The following is a 15,979-nucleotide window of genomic DNA, read 5'->3' on the forward strand; positions in this document are numbered from 1 at the left end:
TTTATAGATAGATAGATATATACACATATATATATGTGCATATATATTTCTTTTTAATTAAGTAAACTCTATGCCCAACATGGGGCTCAAACTCAGGACCCCGAAATCAAGAGTCACATGTTCTACCAACTGAACCAGCCAGGTGCCCCTAATTTGAACTTTTGCTAAAATAATATCAAGAATATTAACTTCCAGGGGGGGAAAAAAGCCCCGAATATCTTTATTTTGCCAATTCTCATTTTTCCTTACTTCTAAGTTTATCATGTTTTAACAAAACACCACAACAAAGCAGGCCCACAAAATCCATTCTATTCCCAAAGTAAATTCCAGACCTTTGCTAGATTATCTATAAATCATGAAATGGCTTTAACTACATGAGGAGGAATATAAGTTCACAAGAAAAAAAAAAATTATAATGAGACACTGTGTTGCTCTTAACATTATTACCTTCCTGATGACAAGCATAACATATGTTTAACACACAAAATGTCATATGCAAATAGGAATTTAATAAAGTATGTTTTATAATTACTGTAATTTTCTTTTAAACATTTCTATTTAATCAATCATTTTAATGGATTGATCTTGGTATTAGGGAATGATTGTTAATCTCTTAAGTGTTATAATTTATTGTGGTTACATAGGAAATGTCCTTATTTTTCAAAGGTGTTATCTTAAGTATTTAGGAGTGAAATGTCATGACATTTTTAACCCATTTAATTTATTTTTTATTTAAATTCAATTTAACATAGAGTGTATTATTAGTTTCAGAGGCAGAATTTAGTAATTCATCAGTTGTATATAACACCCAGTGCTTATTACATCAAGTGCCCTCCTTAATGCCCACCACTTAGTTACCCCTTCCCCCCACCCCCCTCCCCTCCAGCAACCCTCAGTTTGTTTCCTAGGGTTCAGTGTCTCTTATGGTTTGTCTCCCTCTCTGATTCCAGCTTATTTTATTTTTCCATCCCTTCCCCTTTGTTCATCTGTATCTTAAATTCCACATGAGTGAAATCATATGGTTTTTGTCTTTCTCTAACTTATTTTGCTTAGCATAATAGCCTCCAGTTCTATCCACATCTTTGCAAATGGCAAAGTTTCATTCTTTTTGATGGCTAAGTAACATTCCATTGTATATATATACCCCATCTTCTTCACCCATTCATCTGTCAATGGACATCTGGGCTCTTTCCATAGTTTGGCTACTGTGGACATTGCTGCTATAAACATTGGGGTGCAGGTGTCCCTTCGAATCATTACGTTTGTATCCTTTGGATAAATACCTAGTGGCGCAATTGCTAGGTCATAGGGTAGTTCTATTTTTCACTTTTTGAGGAACCTCCATCCTGTTTTTCACAATGGCTACAACCAGTTTGCATTCTCACTAACAGTGCAAGAGGGTTCCCCTTTCTCCACATCCTAGCCAACACTTGTTTCTAGTGTTTCTGATTTTAGCCATTCTGACTGGTTTAGCCCACTTTAAAATACTTCAGTCTTCCCACCAAATACTTCAGCTCAGTAAATATCGCAACATAACAAGTGTTAATTCTTTTTTTTTTTTTTAAGATTTTATTTATTCGAGACACAGAGATACAGAGAGAGAGAGAGGGCATGAGCAGGGGGAGAGGCAGAGGGTGAGGGAGAAGCAGGCTCCCCGCTGAGCCAGGAGCCTGATGTGGGGCTCAATCCCAGAACCCTGGGATCATGACCTGAGCCGAAGGCAGACGCTTAACCATCTGAGCCACCCAGGCGCCCCAACAAGTGTTAATTCTTATCAAAAACAAAAACCCAGATTGATCTTTAAGAATAAACCAGGTGTTAAGAAAAAAGTTATAAGCAGGTTTTCCCATATGTTTTGTAGAAAACATTACCAAGTAACACCAGTCTCTTTATAAATGATGTTTAAAGAAATAAGAATGGCATGCAGAGAACCTAAAGCAACTGGGCCAAACTTCCGAAATCACATACTCACCAATTGGCTGCCTGTATGGATGATACACATGGATGTCAAATGGTTTATGTGTTGTGTTCACCAGCACAACCCTATCTGATCCATCGTATTTGTTTCCCTTTTCAACTGTCCTTGTATTCCAATCCGTCCAATAAATAGTGTCTTCAAAAATGGTAATAGCAAAGGGGTGAGGCAGCGTCCTGTCGTATACCGTGTGCCGATGGTGGCCCTCCAAATCAGAGTACCTGGGGTAGAAGGAAGAGTCACTCAATCAAATCAAGCTAACTCCTTTCTTCCAATGGCTTTAAGGACAGATGCACTGACAAATCAATTAATAAAATTCTACCTTCTAGGGGTAACTAAAGTCCAGATCCTCCCCCAAACTCCTAGACTCTAATTAAAACAAAAACTAAACTTAAAACATATTTTGACTGAACAAAAGATGTAAAAATTGAAAAAGCCATGCTTAAAAAATAGGAAAAGCCACAGAGAGTTCAATAATCTCTAATTCCTAACCATGGCTGCTTTCCTGCAGATAGAGCTGGTTCAGCTCTTATTATATTGTATTAATATATATATTATAATATACTAACTCAGATACAGTATAGGCCTGCGGGTTTCACTCTGCTTACCGTGGCAGCACATTTATTATTAATCATGCCCTCGGCCCTATTGATCAATACTTTTCCAGACAAATAAAATTCCAGAAGAGGTTTTCTGATTTCAAAGTATCACAGCGCATCCACAGCCAGATTTCTAGTCCTTCCAATTCCAATGTCTCCCTCATTACTATGAGTCTACATCAAAATACTGGTATTTTTATATTTTACAATTTTAGAGTAGACCCTAAAACTCAAACAGGAGGTGGAGTGAGTTAGCTGCTTAGAAGTCTGATGTTAGCCATACAATATTAAAAATACTCTCCAAAATATGACAATTTATGGTAACTTATAGAAACCATAGGAAAACTTCAAGACCTTCTTGGCCAATGTTACAGGTTAATTACATCTCAGTTTTAGAAACAAAAAGTTTAAAAAGGGGATAAAGAAATTAAGATGAGTTGAGCACTAAGCTGTCTACAATAGGAGAGAGATTACTACCTCCATTTTCTAGATGAAAAAAATAAAAAGAAGTGAAAGTACCAGGACAAAAACCTGATGAATCCAGCTTCAACATTTCACACTCTTTCTACTATACCATAACCACAGAGCTCAGCAAATTGCCTATAGGCAGTTTTAGTTAGAAATGACTTCAGAGTGACTTCTAACACACATGCCAGTTAGAAGCTACGTAGGAATAACACACTAGCAACACAAGCCCTAGTGTTTGGAATAAATGGTTGCTTGGTTTACTTTATCCTTTTCTATGTACATACTCAATGTAACCCAGGTGGGCATCTGCCCAGTAGAGTAGATCATTGGTGTAATCAATGGTGATGCCATTGGGCCACTCTATCTTGGTAGAGATAATCACAGACTTATTCGTTCCATCCATGCCTACTCTCCCAATGTATGCTCGGTGAGCCCAGTCTGCCCAGTAGACATGCCTATTGGAAGAAACACAAAGGGTCAGTCCCTGAAGCCAAAAGAAGTCAGCAGCCAAAAGACATAGCTCTTCTCCAATTAGAGAAATAGAATTTATATTCTACAGAGTCTCTCAGAAAGGGAAAAAAAAAAAACAGAAAATAATCTAAAAAGGAATGATGTATAGGAAATGCTCAAGAATGAACATGATTAACTGGGGATTTCAGTGGATTTGACATGTAGAGTCCAAGAAAGGTGGGTTTTTTGTTTTGTTTTGTTTTTTTTAACCATAATTTTCTCTGCATGCAGCCAAAATAGGTGACTTGAAAAGTGAAATGGTGTGTCATGGCAAAGAAAACAGAACAGCTGATGAATATCATTTGAGTACACCATGCTTCTACCCATTATAACTAAACCATTTACCAGTTAGGAAAAGCAGAAGTCAAATCCCAGCAAGATATTGGCCTTGAGATAACTATGTGAACAGCCTTTTTGGTGACAGAGGCAGAATATGGGCATGAGAGAAGAGCCCAAGATTACAGGGAGACAATACCCATATTGCGGGTGAAGGGCAATTCCTCTGGGATGATCAAAGCAGAAGGTATTGTTGTCATCCACACAGTGCTCGGCCAACTTGCGGCGGTATCGACCATCAAGGTCAGAGACAGAGAGGCAATTCAGGTAGGCATCCACCCAATAGAGCTTTCTGAAATGGAGAGCCAGGAGTTACGAATACAGACGTTTTGCTTGTGAAACAGTATATAGTCAGCCACCAAATTTCCTATCCAAGCTATGGTGGAATCACAAAGATAGCTGTTAGAAGGCACTTTCCCCCACGAAAACAGGGGCATGCGGAAACAGGAAATTGACTTTCCTGCAAAGAAGCAACAGAAGATTCAAGAGTGAGCTACAATTCCCACTTTAAAGGGGTTGTCACATAGGGAATTCTGGGGCCACACCTCACACAAGGATTCTGACTTTGCTTTCTTAATGCAGCATAAGCATCCTGCCCAGACAATGTAAAGGCTTAGAGGAGTAAGGGCATGGAAGGGAGAGCAATTAGCAATTTAAATGGTAGAGCCAAGGAAACAGACTTGTCTAAGTGAATTATTGAGACTGCACGAAGGAACTCTGAATTATGTCCACAAGCTTAGATTCAATTCTCTATCAAGATAAAAACACGGTTACAATATTTTTTTTTAAACCATTTTAACTTTTAAAAGCTCCTCAGTATTTTCTTACCTGGTGACCCAGTCTACAGCCAGACTTTCTGCAGCTGGTAGTTTGTGGTTTATGACTGTCTCCCTGTTTGTCTTATTCAGAAACATTCTTTCAATGACTTTATTCTCTGTATCAATCCAATACAATCTCTTTTCTACTCGGTCAAAATCCAGGGCCACAGCATTGCCCAGCCCTTGCAAAATGAGGGAGTAAAAATGGCCATCTGTAGTGAGATTTCTCAAATAGTAACGGTTGCTAAAGATGAGATAGGGCTCGATGTTACTGTTCTGCCGGCAGCTCTTTCCATCTGGTTCTCGGATGTAGCCTGGGGCACACTTACAGATGTAGGAGCCCATTACATTCTCACACTTCTGACTACAGACAAAGGGCGTCTCCTTGCATTCATCAATATCATCACAACTCCGTTTGTCAGACATAAGCTTATAACCAGGACGACAAGAACAGTAGAAACTGGTGAGGGTGTCGGTGCAGTTTTGGTCACAGCCACTGAGCCAAGGGTCATTGCACTCGTTAATGCCTGTAAGTAAAAGACAGGTATTAGAGAAGCTAAAATGTCCAAAACAGACCCACCAGAATGGTCCAAAGTCAAGCTTCCCACTGGACAGCCTACTTCTTAATGAATCATGCTAAAAGAAGACAGACAATAGGGTCTTCTAAAGGCCACAGATATTCAAAAGTCCCTATTTTTCAACTTCCTCCCCAACTTAATCATTCACCAGTGGTTTTAACAACTAATATAATGAACAAGCTTATGTTTGACTTCTAATCCTACACCCGCCAATCTCCTTGTAACCAATAATTTAAAAAGTAACGTGGCAGGGGAGCGGAGAAAGAAGAGCAAAAGAAAAGAGCCTGGCCAGTGGTGTGCTGGTAAAACAGATCTCAGGGGTAGGGGGATGCTGTGATTTGTAGCATCTTCCATTTCGGCAGTGCGACTCTCATACCAGGGCCAATTTCAGGTTACCAGGGTAACCTCACTGGACATGTTGCCGGGAAGAGATGCATACATTTGGCTCTCACAAGATAGGATGAGCCGCCCAGCAGTCCACTGGGTGTCCTTCTGGCTGGTCCTGTGACACATGGCCAAGCTTACCCAGAAACTATCTACACAGGGAAGAGAACATGTTCCTATTAATTCCATATTTTATAAATGCTCAACTGGTTTACCCACAGAGGTTGACTCTCCCCTTCAATCACCTGAAGATGAAAATGAACAAGCAAAGGAATCCTAGCAGAGGGAGAGCTCAGACAAGTCATTTCAAGGGTTCACACTGTTTGTCCTTTTTAACAGTGGTGTTAACTCCTAATGGTACGAATTTGCTCATCCTTTATTTTCAAATCATTGCCTAACTGATGAATTAGCCTAAAAATGTTTGTGTACTAACCTTATATACTAAGAAACACTTGCCTTTTGATAGACAAACAATAGTACTTTTCTGGGAATATTCTATTTAAAGGACAGACTAGAAAGTCCCAGTGAGTCACAAAGGGTTGAGAATCCACGTTCGGTCTCCCTGTTTTCCTTTTCCCAAATCTTCTGTTATACTCACCACATCCTTTCTCATCACTGTTATCTAAACAGTCATCTAGGCGGTTGCAGACTTCCACCATATCGATGCAGTTCCCATTGTCACACTTGAACTGATGAGGGGGACACGTGGTCTCTGGAGTGTGGCACAGGTGCTCCAGCTCATCAGACCCATCTCTACAATCGTTTTCCCCATCACACATGTACTGCTTATAAATGCACAGCCCATTCTGACAGGTAAACTGGTTCTCGCTGCAGGTGGGGTAGGAGCAGTTCCTCTCATCACTGTAGTCCCCACAGTCATTGCGCCGGTCACACCTGTGTAATGAGACCCAGTTCCACTCTTGGAGAGGCAGACAAGTCTCAACTATCACCCACTTAGGGCTTTGCTACCTCCTCCATCTACCTGAATGTCAAGCCAACCATTTCAGTAACAAGATCACCCATGTCCTTAGTTCCCGCTCTCCCAGAATCGCTATCCACCCCACCAATCTCCAGCTCTAGAAGAATCTAATATTTAGCATTCCATATGATTTCCCCAGGTGCTGGTTGCTACCATTAGAAATGTTGATCTAGAGATATTAAAAATCACTGCATTCATTTCTAAGCAGTTGACAAATTAATTAAACACAAATTTATAGTTTTGGTGTTTATCAGATCTATTCATCAGACAATGAGATGACTTATGGGCACAGGCAATATCCTCAGCAGCCAGATGATAGAAGTGCCCATACCCAAGTGAACATATATTATACATGATAAGATCATTATGTGTCCTCTAAGAATGCATACCTTCCGATCGGAGTAATGTTTGCATTGTCCTGTTCCTTCCATCTTTAATCACAATACCCTGCCACCTACCATGCGATGTGAGTAGTCATGGTGCTGGGAAAGAGGGAAAACTAGTAGGACAGCATGGGCTGTTGACCAAGGAACAAGGCATTTCCTAGTCCTATTTGGGGACCTAACACTCCCAGGCATCACAAGGACAATATAGTTCCCTGAAATTCTGTAAGCCAGACTGCTCTTTCTTCTCTACATTATTCCAAAATCCCCTGAAAATTATGATTACTGAAGGGGTTCCTGCTGACAGTAACAAAACATAAGCATAAAGGAATCACAGAATTCACAATATAGGAATTAAGTACAAAGGAATCTTGGATAAGGATTGGCAAAGCTCATGTTTGACAATTAATAAAAGGATTTACCATGGAAGGCACAGGTGCTGGAGGCACGGCATTAAAAGATGTCAAGGTACCAAAGCTGAATGTGGTCAATTTTACGACTGATCTATGGTCAGGTCACTAAGCAGCAATGCCATCCACAAACCTAGGGTGCTGGCAAAGTGACTTATAACAGAATGTGTGCATGTAACTGTAAAGAAAGTTGCGATCAGAGCAAGCTGGTTCAGCCCTATTTGGTCTCCTGGGAGCTGTTTAACTCATTTCCAAATGATTTGAAACACCAATGCTTTCTTTCCTCTAGTTTAGATCCAACTCAAAAGGGAAAAAAAAGAAGTCAGTTAGAAAAGCAAATCAGAAAGTTTTTGGACATAATTAACATCAATATTCCAGCAAGCTGCTCACAACTCAGTCTTATCCAGGTTCTTCAGCAGCTTCAGTAATGAGCCAAGAGGAAAAAAGTCAGTAGGAAAAATGATCCCCTGTACCACCTACCAAATAGGGAAACATACATTCTGCCAAGCAAGCAAAAGTGCACATTAACAGGGCTCTAAGTAGCGGCTACTGGCACCCCAAGCAAACAGAATCTGGAGTTATTTTAGACTCTATAGCTCAGGTTTCCAGAGAAACAGTATTTTTTCTGTTCTGCCATAGCCCTTGGCTAAAGCAATTCAGAAAGCTCAGCCAAAACAAAACAAAACAAACAAACAAACAAAAAACGGGGTGAGAGAAAGGGAGAAGGTAGGAGGAAGGGAGGGAGGAAGGATGGAAGGGAAAAAGAAGGAACAAAGAAAGGAAAAGATGAAATCAATAAAAGTCTGGTAGGATGGGCTAAGTCAGCTGCAAGTTCACAGTAATCATGGAATAATGAAGAAAGAGCTCAGAAAGTTCAGAAAGGAAGTAGAGATAACCTAGAATCTGATAAAAATTAAGACCTGATACAGATCTCTTCTGTAGCTCCTAAGGCTAGGTTTCCAGAACGTATCTCAAACTGATGGTACTAAATATCTACTGAATTCAGCAGAACAAAGAGCAGTAGAGCATACTAGAACCCTTGAGCAAGTAGGGAGAAAATACAGATAAGGACTTATGCGCTTTCCCTTACAAAAACTTACGATCTACAGGACACATCCCTATCAGTTAAATACAGACAAAGCAGAGTGAAATACGGTTTCACTACAAAAGGAGACAGCTGTGTCTCCGGACTGTCTCGAGTGTCAATACTACCACCAACAGCAGTGTCTGCTTGAGCTTCATCACTGCCATGTTTTGGTCATAATGCCGAGTCCCTGTGCCTTCTGTAGCACTCACAGAACATGACGTAACCTTCTCTGCCTTCCTCAGGACTACCATCATGAACACACAGCTCTGCACCGCACTGGATTCCAGCAGCACCTCAGGGCCTGTGGAGGGGCCGCCTGCCCCTCAGCCGATGGTCCCAGAAGCTCTGCTGCTTCATATAGCTTTTCCATGTCTTTCCTTAGCAGGCAATAAGCTGACAGGTCTTGTTGCTGTCGGTACGCATGTACGTCCTTTCACAGTCCTTGGCATGTGCGCTATCTCTTCTTAGCTCCAGTTCTATGCGTCCAAGTGCCTAATACGTATTTCCACCGCAGAAAGTCCCATACATCAAACTCACTGTCTGCCTGGAGCAAACTCCCTCCTGGGCTCCCCTACTTTTGTTACAAATGTTCTTGCTATGCCCCTAGTCCATCAGGATTGAAACCTCACATCATTTTTCTTCCCAACTTCCCTATATATCCAAATTTTTGCCAAGTGGGGATAGTGAGAAGGTGGGGCACCAAAAAAAAGGGATAAACCTTTGGAATGGCCCATTTGGAGAAAATGATAAGAAATCAAGCAACAGAATATTACAGGAGAGGTCCCCAAAACTGGCAGGCTGTGCACTAGATCTATTTGACCTGCAGTGTTCTTAGAATTTTAAATTTTGTTTCCAGCATTTAAAATCAGAATATTTAGGGGCACCTGGGTGGCTCAGTTGATTAAGCATCTGACTCTTGATTTCAGCTCAGGTCGTGATCTCAGTTGTGAGATTTAGTCCCGCATCGGGCTCCATGCTGAGCATGGAGCCTGCTTAAGATTCTCTCCCTCTCCATGTGTCCCTCCACTTCTCCTCCCCTCCCCTGTCTCCCTCAAAAAAATAAAAAATAAATAATAAATAAAATCAGAGTATTTAATATGAAAATCCAGATTTCCATTTCTCTCAAAATAGAACAGCGCTCCTGTGCAACGTTGAACGGCATTCATATCTCTTAGCTAGAACATGCTCTCTCAGTTCACCTCACCTGCTTCTCCCCATTGTCTCACTGGCTCTAAGCCTAAGCGCCAAGCTCCATTTATGATCATGCTTGTACTGTTATTTTTCTTATAGCAAAGAGAAAAAAATGAAGTATATCTTGTACCCATGCCTCTACTCCAAGTGGAAAACCAAGAGTGTCACCTGCTTCAAGAAGTAATTTTCTTGTATCAAGCACACCTCATTCATCTCCGTGGCCCTCTGTGCAAGGTTACAGTATGCCTTGCATGAGCCATAAGCCCTTTTACCATCATGGGCCCTCTCCTCCACGAACATATTAAAAATTATATTTAATGATCACATTGATATAAAGGCAGATATATTAATATTATATATTAAAATACTCTCTTTGATCTAAACTTTCTCATCTCCGTAGGCCACTAAAAGTACAATGGATCCTAGGCATTGTGGCCGCCATGCCTAATGGATAAGTTAGCCCTGCCTCTGTGGATATTTGAGGTTACTGGGAAATTGTTTAAGCCCCAATTCACCTGTATGAGTGTGGGACACACAATCCATTACTACAGGTGAAATCATGTCCAGAGCAAGATCTCCTGGTGCAATTCTGATGCTCATCATAGCCATCCGTACAATCCGCATCACCGTCACAGACCCAGGACTGGGGAATGCACTTCCTGGATGGAGGCACATTATTTGCACAGAGAAACTCAGAACTTGAGCAGTTGTGACTGTCTGAAACCCAAAGCACACAAGAAACAGAAACCACATGAAAACTCAGGCTAGTAGTCAAATTCATTCTGAACCATTTCCCTTGCTTTACAGTACTTAATAGTCTGAGGGATGAAAGGAAATTAGAGTACAACAGGTAGACAAATCGCATTATTATCATAATAACAGATTATAATAAAAAATACCTTCAAAATTCCATTTTAATTGCTCTGGACCTTGGAAGTAAGAAATAAACATAATAGAACACCTCACTTAGGGGCGCCTGGGTGGCTCAGTCCTTAAGCGGGAAGCCTGCTTCTCCCTCTCCTGCTCACCCTGCTTGTGTTCCCTCTCTCGCTGTCTGTCAAATAAATAAATAAAATCTTAAAAACAAAAAACCCTCACTTAGTTTTCCATAAAATTAATGTAAAATCATATTTTTCCCTTAGAGCTTCAGAAAACAACTCCCGTTTTGTTATTTGTATACCAAAAATGCCTTACACTTGGTAAAAATTTTTGGTTAACAAAGTGTAATCACAAAAACACGATGTGAGATAGGTATTTTTATGCCAATTCTACAGATAAAAACTGAAGCTCAGACTAGGTGGCTCCAAGTCACAGAACTTTCTAAAGACCTAGGGCTTCAAACGTAGGTCTTTTTTCTCCAAATTTAGGCTTTTTCAACTACATTACAGCTACCACCCAAGTAGAATTAGGATATATAGGAGGGGAATACGGCAACAAGACTTGTCAGAAACCATGACAGTGTTAGGAAAGAGATGAGATGCTAACATATAATCATTAATGCCTGCAGAATAAAAGAACTGGCATTTCATCCAATCTCATTGTGGATGAATGGGAGACAAGAGAGGGGATGTCTTGGTGAGGGGAGGTGGGAGAAGTACAGTCTGTGTTTGTGCAGCTGCCAACTACCCATTTCAATTTAGAGTACATGTGGAGCTATAGACAGCCACCAAAGTCAATGACATATGGGGTTACAGTGAAATGCAAACATCAGGGAGCCATTGTTTTTATTGCTGACCTTGGAAAGACACTCTTCTAAGACATCTTAGCTAAGAGTTCCATGCTCTGTTGGTAATGGAAAATGGTGTTCCATGGTCTGGTCCACAAACCACTCAAAAGGAAGAGCCCACCCTCTACCTATTCCTCGAAATAACAGCAATAAGGCAAGAGATGAAACTGGAGGCACAGTTAATTGCTACACTGTTTAAAGGGGCTATTAAGCTTAGCCAATTGAGTTCTCTTTATCTGCTCCAGAAGTGTAGGACATTATCTGTTAGCTAAATGCAAGAGAAAGACAATAAACATTAAAATCATTTTTTATCAGATTTTAAAGTGTTTAAGTGGATGCTATCAAACAATTTTGGAGTGGAAAAATAAAGGTAACATTTTATCAGCATGCAATCAATTAAAGAGGAATCTGCCTGACAGTCATATTCTCCAAAGGCACAAAAATCATCTCCCAAGTTTCCTTGGAATGTCACTCTGCAGAGGAATGAATGGTTTCTCTTACCACAGTGGTGCCTTTCATCCTCATCACTCATGTCCCCGCAGTCATTATCCCCATCACAGATCCATTCCCTTCGAATGCACCTCCCACTGTCACACTTGAACTCGTTACTTAAGCATGTAGCTTCAAGGTACTCTGAGAAAAGATAAAAAACAAGTCTCAGGGAAAAAAGTGGTTTGCAGTCCAAAAAGTCTTAGGAGAAGCCTGCTACTGCATGGGCTGTCCAAAAAACCTGACTCAGAGCATGAGCTAGCTATGTACAGCTATGCTGGGTCCTCCAAGGAGGCTGGTCCCAGTGACCAGTGGTCCGAGACTGAAGTAGTTGATTGATGGTGCAAAGCCCTCATTACTTTTTGTTACTAGGATGTGATTCGGTATTTCTTTATAGGTATGATAGAGAAATAACAGTCTTTTCCCAAGAGGGTATAAATTACTATTTCATTTTTAAGTCTACTTTTCATCCCAAAACATTTTGTTTGATGCAAACTATCCCCCCAGTATGCCTGATCCCCATTTCCCTGCTCTCTTTTTGCTTTTTTCCATAGCACTTACCACATTTCAACATGCTATACAATTTACTATCTGTTTTGTTGCCTGTGTCCCTCACTAGAATATAAGCCCCATATAGACAGGGATCTTTGACTTATTCACTGATATAGCCCCAAAGTGCCTAGAATGTAAGTGCTCAATATATATTTGTTGAATTAAACTGATAAGACACCCTTATGCTTTAAATTAGTCATCACTGACTCAAATTCTTTCCTCATAACCCCACATGTCCTTATCAACCATTTGTCATAGGCCCATACACACAGGGTCCCCTCAAAATTAACCTCAGGCAAAAGTAAATTAAATTTTAACCATTAAAAATACAACACAGTAATATGAGGAAGGAGAAACATTTCTCCTTTCACAAGCTGCTAAGAAAGGAGTGTATAGCACCACAACCTTTTTTAAGAGACATAGCCCCTCTGACATAAAAACACCACTTCTAGAAATCTAGCCTAGAACAATCTTCCCACATATGCACAAAGAGGTTTCTAAAAGGAAGTTTGTTCAAATAAATAAATAAATAAATAAATAAATAGGTGTTCATTCCAGCATAATTTTTCATAGTGAAAAAATGAAAACAACCTAAACATCCATCAATTAGGAAAAGGAAAAGACACTTGGGCCGTCCATACATCAGAGTAATATTCAGCAGTGCAAAGGAATATGTAGATCTGTGTTCGCTAACACGCGGACAAGTGTTGTTAAGCTGAAAGGGGCAAAACTGCAGAAAAATATGTATAGTAAGGTCTCTATTTGTGTTTTAAAATCTACATATTAGGATATACAGAAAAACGTAAGGAAAACTCACACTCACCCTTCACATTGATCATCTCTGGGGAGTGAGATTAGAGAAGGCTGAGAAAATGGAAATTTTGCTTTTTTGTATACATTTTATGACTTCTTTAAAATAATACTCCTGCATATTATGAGAATGTACTCATAAATATGACAGGCAGTTGGTACCCCTTACTGACTTTGGTTCCCATGGAGGAGTTTGGAAACTATACTTACTCTTCACATATTTGAACCAATCATTCATATGTCGAAACCGAGCTCTAACACTATTCGACTCACTTAACAGTTATGTATTTCCATTACAGATCCTCAAAACTCTACATGTCCTTTGCTGTCTACAAAACTTTCAGTATTGGGGAAAAAGAACTTGGCAAAGAGCTTCAAATACCACTCTCCTGAGAGAGACTAGGGATAGAAAATAGTCGAAATTCAGCTGTAAAACTATAAAAATGGTACTAAGAAAATACCCCCCCCACATAAAAAGTTTTTTATATAATGATTGTTTTGCAGATGATTATATTACAGTGGAGGAAAAATAAAAGCCATCTAAATGCTTAAAATAGAGGCAGTTAACTCAAAGATAATACAACCACTCAGTGGAATATTATACTGCCATTAAAAAGGAGTATGAAGACTGCGTAACAAGGGTCAGCAAACTTTCTCTTAACCAGACGGCAAGTGTTTTGGGCTTACAGGACATAGGTTCTGTGTCACTTCTACCTCACACTGCCACGGTAGCACAAAAGTAGTCATAGACGGTATGCTACTGCATTCTAATAAAACTTTATAAAGACAGGCAGCTGGCCATGGCCATAGTTTGCAGACTGATTTATTAACATAAAAAAGCAGTGACAGTTACATTTAAAAAAAAAAAGTGCATGGATATAGATTAGAACTTGTAAAGGTTAACAGCAGCCTCCAAATACAAACAGGTACTAGTGCCTCCAGGAATACAACCAGAGGGTCCCTGCAACTTCTTGAGAAACTCAGATGGCCACGGGACCTTCCCTCATAAGCTGGTACACAGACCAGGTGGAGGATGTGTGCCCATAAAATGCCCCGTCCCCATATATACGATCATTCCAATCACTTTTGAATCCTCCAAAAGCCTTGTGGGCCAGAACTCAACCTAATTCAGAAATTCCAATTCACAGTCAATTAAAATTAACTGAGTTCTACAAGCCAGGCACAGTATTAGGTGCATCACCAACATAATCTCATTTCATGGGCATCGGTCGGCAGCCTCCATACGCTGATCCCTCCCCACACGAACAGGTTTTCAATGGCTGTCTGCTGAGTGGTTTCATCCTCTTAGCTGACAACAGGAGCAGGGAGCACAAAGAGTGGCCAGCCGTGATCCCAGTCTGTATTTGGAAGTAGTGGAACAGTTTCTCTAGCTGCATTGTAATGCTTGTCATGCTTGCTTACTCTCTTACCGCAACTGGCAGGTTCATCAGAGCCATCAGGACAATCTCCTTCCTCATCACAGTACCAGTGTCTAGGGATACAACGTCCAGATGTGCAGGGAAACTCGTCGCTGCTGCACGTGTGAGAAGCTGAGGACGGAGGTAAAACCCGGGAGTAAAACACAAGCTTGTTCCCATCAGTCTTAACCATCTGCCCATCTCTCTGAACTAGGTAACCGGTGCCAGGGAAGGAAGGCTGAGGCCTGGGAAAAGGGTTTTATATAAGCTTTCCATGGGGACGAAGGGGTGGGTGGGGGAGAGAAGGAAGGCAATACTGTTCCAGTTTTCCAGAATTTTTCTTTCTAGATTCTAAAAGCCCAACAATAAATTGTATTTGTTAGAAATATCAAAGAAATATCTTTTTGAGGGGCGCCTTGGCGGCTCAGTCATTGGGCGTCTGCCTTCGGCTCAGGTCATGATCCCAGGGTCCTGGGATCGAGCCCCGCATCGGGCTCCCTGCTCAGCGGGAAGCCTGCTTCTCCCTCTCCCACTTCTCTGCTTGTGTTCCCTCTCTCGCTGTCTCTCTGTCAAATAAATAAATAAAATCTTAAAAAAAAAAAAAGAAATATCTTTTTGATACATGAAACCACAAGTTATGGATAAGAAGACTTGGCTCTACGTTGTCTGCTATAACCTAAAAATAATAAATAAATTCTATGGAAATATTAAAAGCAAAACCAACATACAGCCATATCTGAGCTCAGCCCACATGGTTCTAAAAAGACAGTTGTGCTCTTATTCATCCTTGTGATACGGGATTCTTCTTTGAGTAAATGACACTACCTATGTTTGAATACTGATTCTTGTCTCATGTAATCTTAGGTAGCTCTGGGTCAGATGTATTTTCTAAATTGTTATGTGGGTACAAACTAGAATCAAGTCTTATAATTCTTCCGGTCTATAAGGCCCCTTGCTTTGGCCCAAGATATCTGATGATTTTCCAGGGGTAAAACTGATAAGGAAGCAGAGGTCCCTGAAAGGTCAGTGCTGTCTCTAATCTCTATGTCCCTATCTGATGGCTGCATCCTGAATTCTGCTTCTTCCTGCTGCTGCTGTTACAACTGATGCCTGTTCTTGGCCTATACCCTGCTCTGGTGATAATTACGAAATTCTTAAATTATGTACCTATTATACTAATAGCCTCAAAGTTATCGAGCTTAAGAAAGGCCTTTTAATTCGATCTATAAATACAGGAAAATGCCTGACTGAACCAAATTGCTAAAT

The 15,979-nt window shown here is 40.5% G+C and overlaps 1 protein-coding gene across 1 annotated transcript in view; it reads right to left on the minus strand.

The window, feature by feature from the left end:
- LRP2 (LDL receptor related protein 2) overlaps positions 1-15,979 on the minus strand; it is a 195,627-nt gene that overhangs the window by 41,704 nt on the left and 137,944 nt on the right. Inside the window, exons 47-54 of the mRNA XM_078070026.1 lie at positions 14,726-14,845; positions 11,946-12,077; positions 10,234-10,435; positions 6,267-6,562; positions 4,717-5,233; positions 4,028-4,180; positions 3,327-3,497; positions 1,973-2,196 (exon numbers count right to left, since the gene is read on the minus strand). Coding sequence (XP_077926152.1) covers positions 1,973-2,196; positions 3,327-3,497; positions 4,028-4,180; positions 4,717-5,233; positions 6,267-6,562; positions 10,234-10,435; positions 11,946-12,077; positions 14,726-14,845 — 1,815 coding nt within the window. The remainder of the gene's footprint in view (positions 1-1,972; positions 2,197-3,326; positions 3,498-4,027; positions 4,181-4,716; positions 5,234-6,266; positions 6,563-10,233; positions 10,436-11,945; positions 12,078-14,725; positions 14,846-15,979) is intronic.

The sequence above is a fragment of the Halichoerus grypus genome, chromosome 4 (assembly GCF_964656455.1).
Source record: "Halichoerus grypus chromosome 4, mHalGry1.hap1.1, whole genome shotgun sequence".
NCBI lineage: Eukaryota > Metazoa > Chordata > Mammalia > Carnivora > Phocidae > Halichoerus > Halichoerus grypus.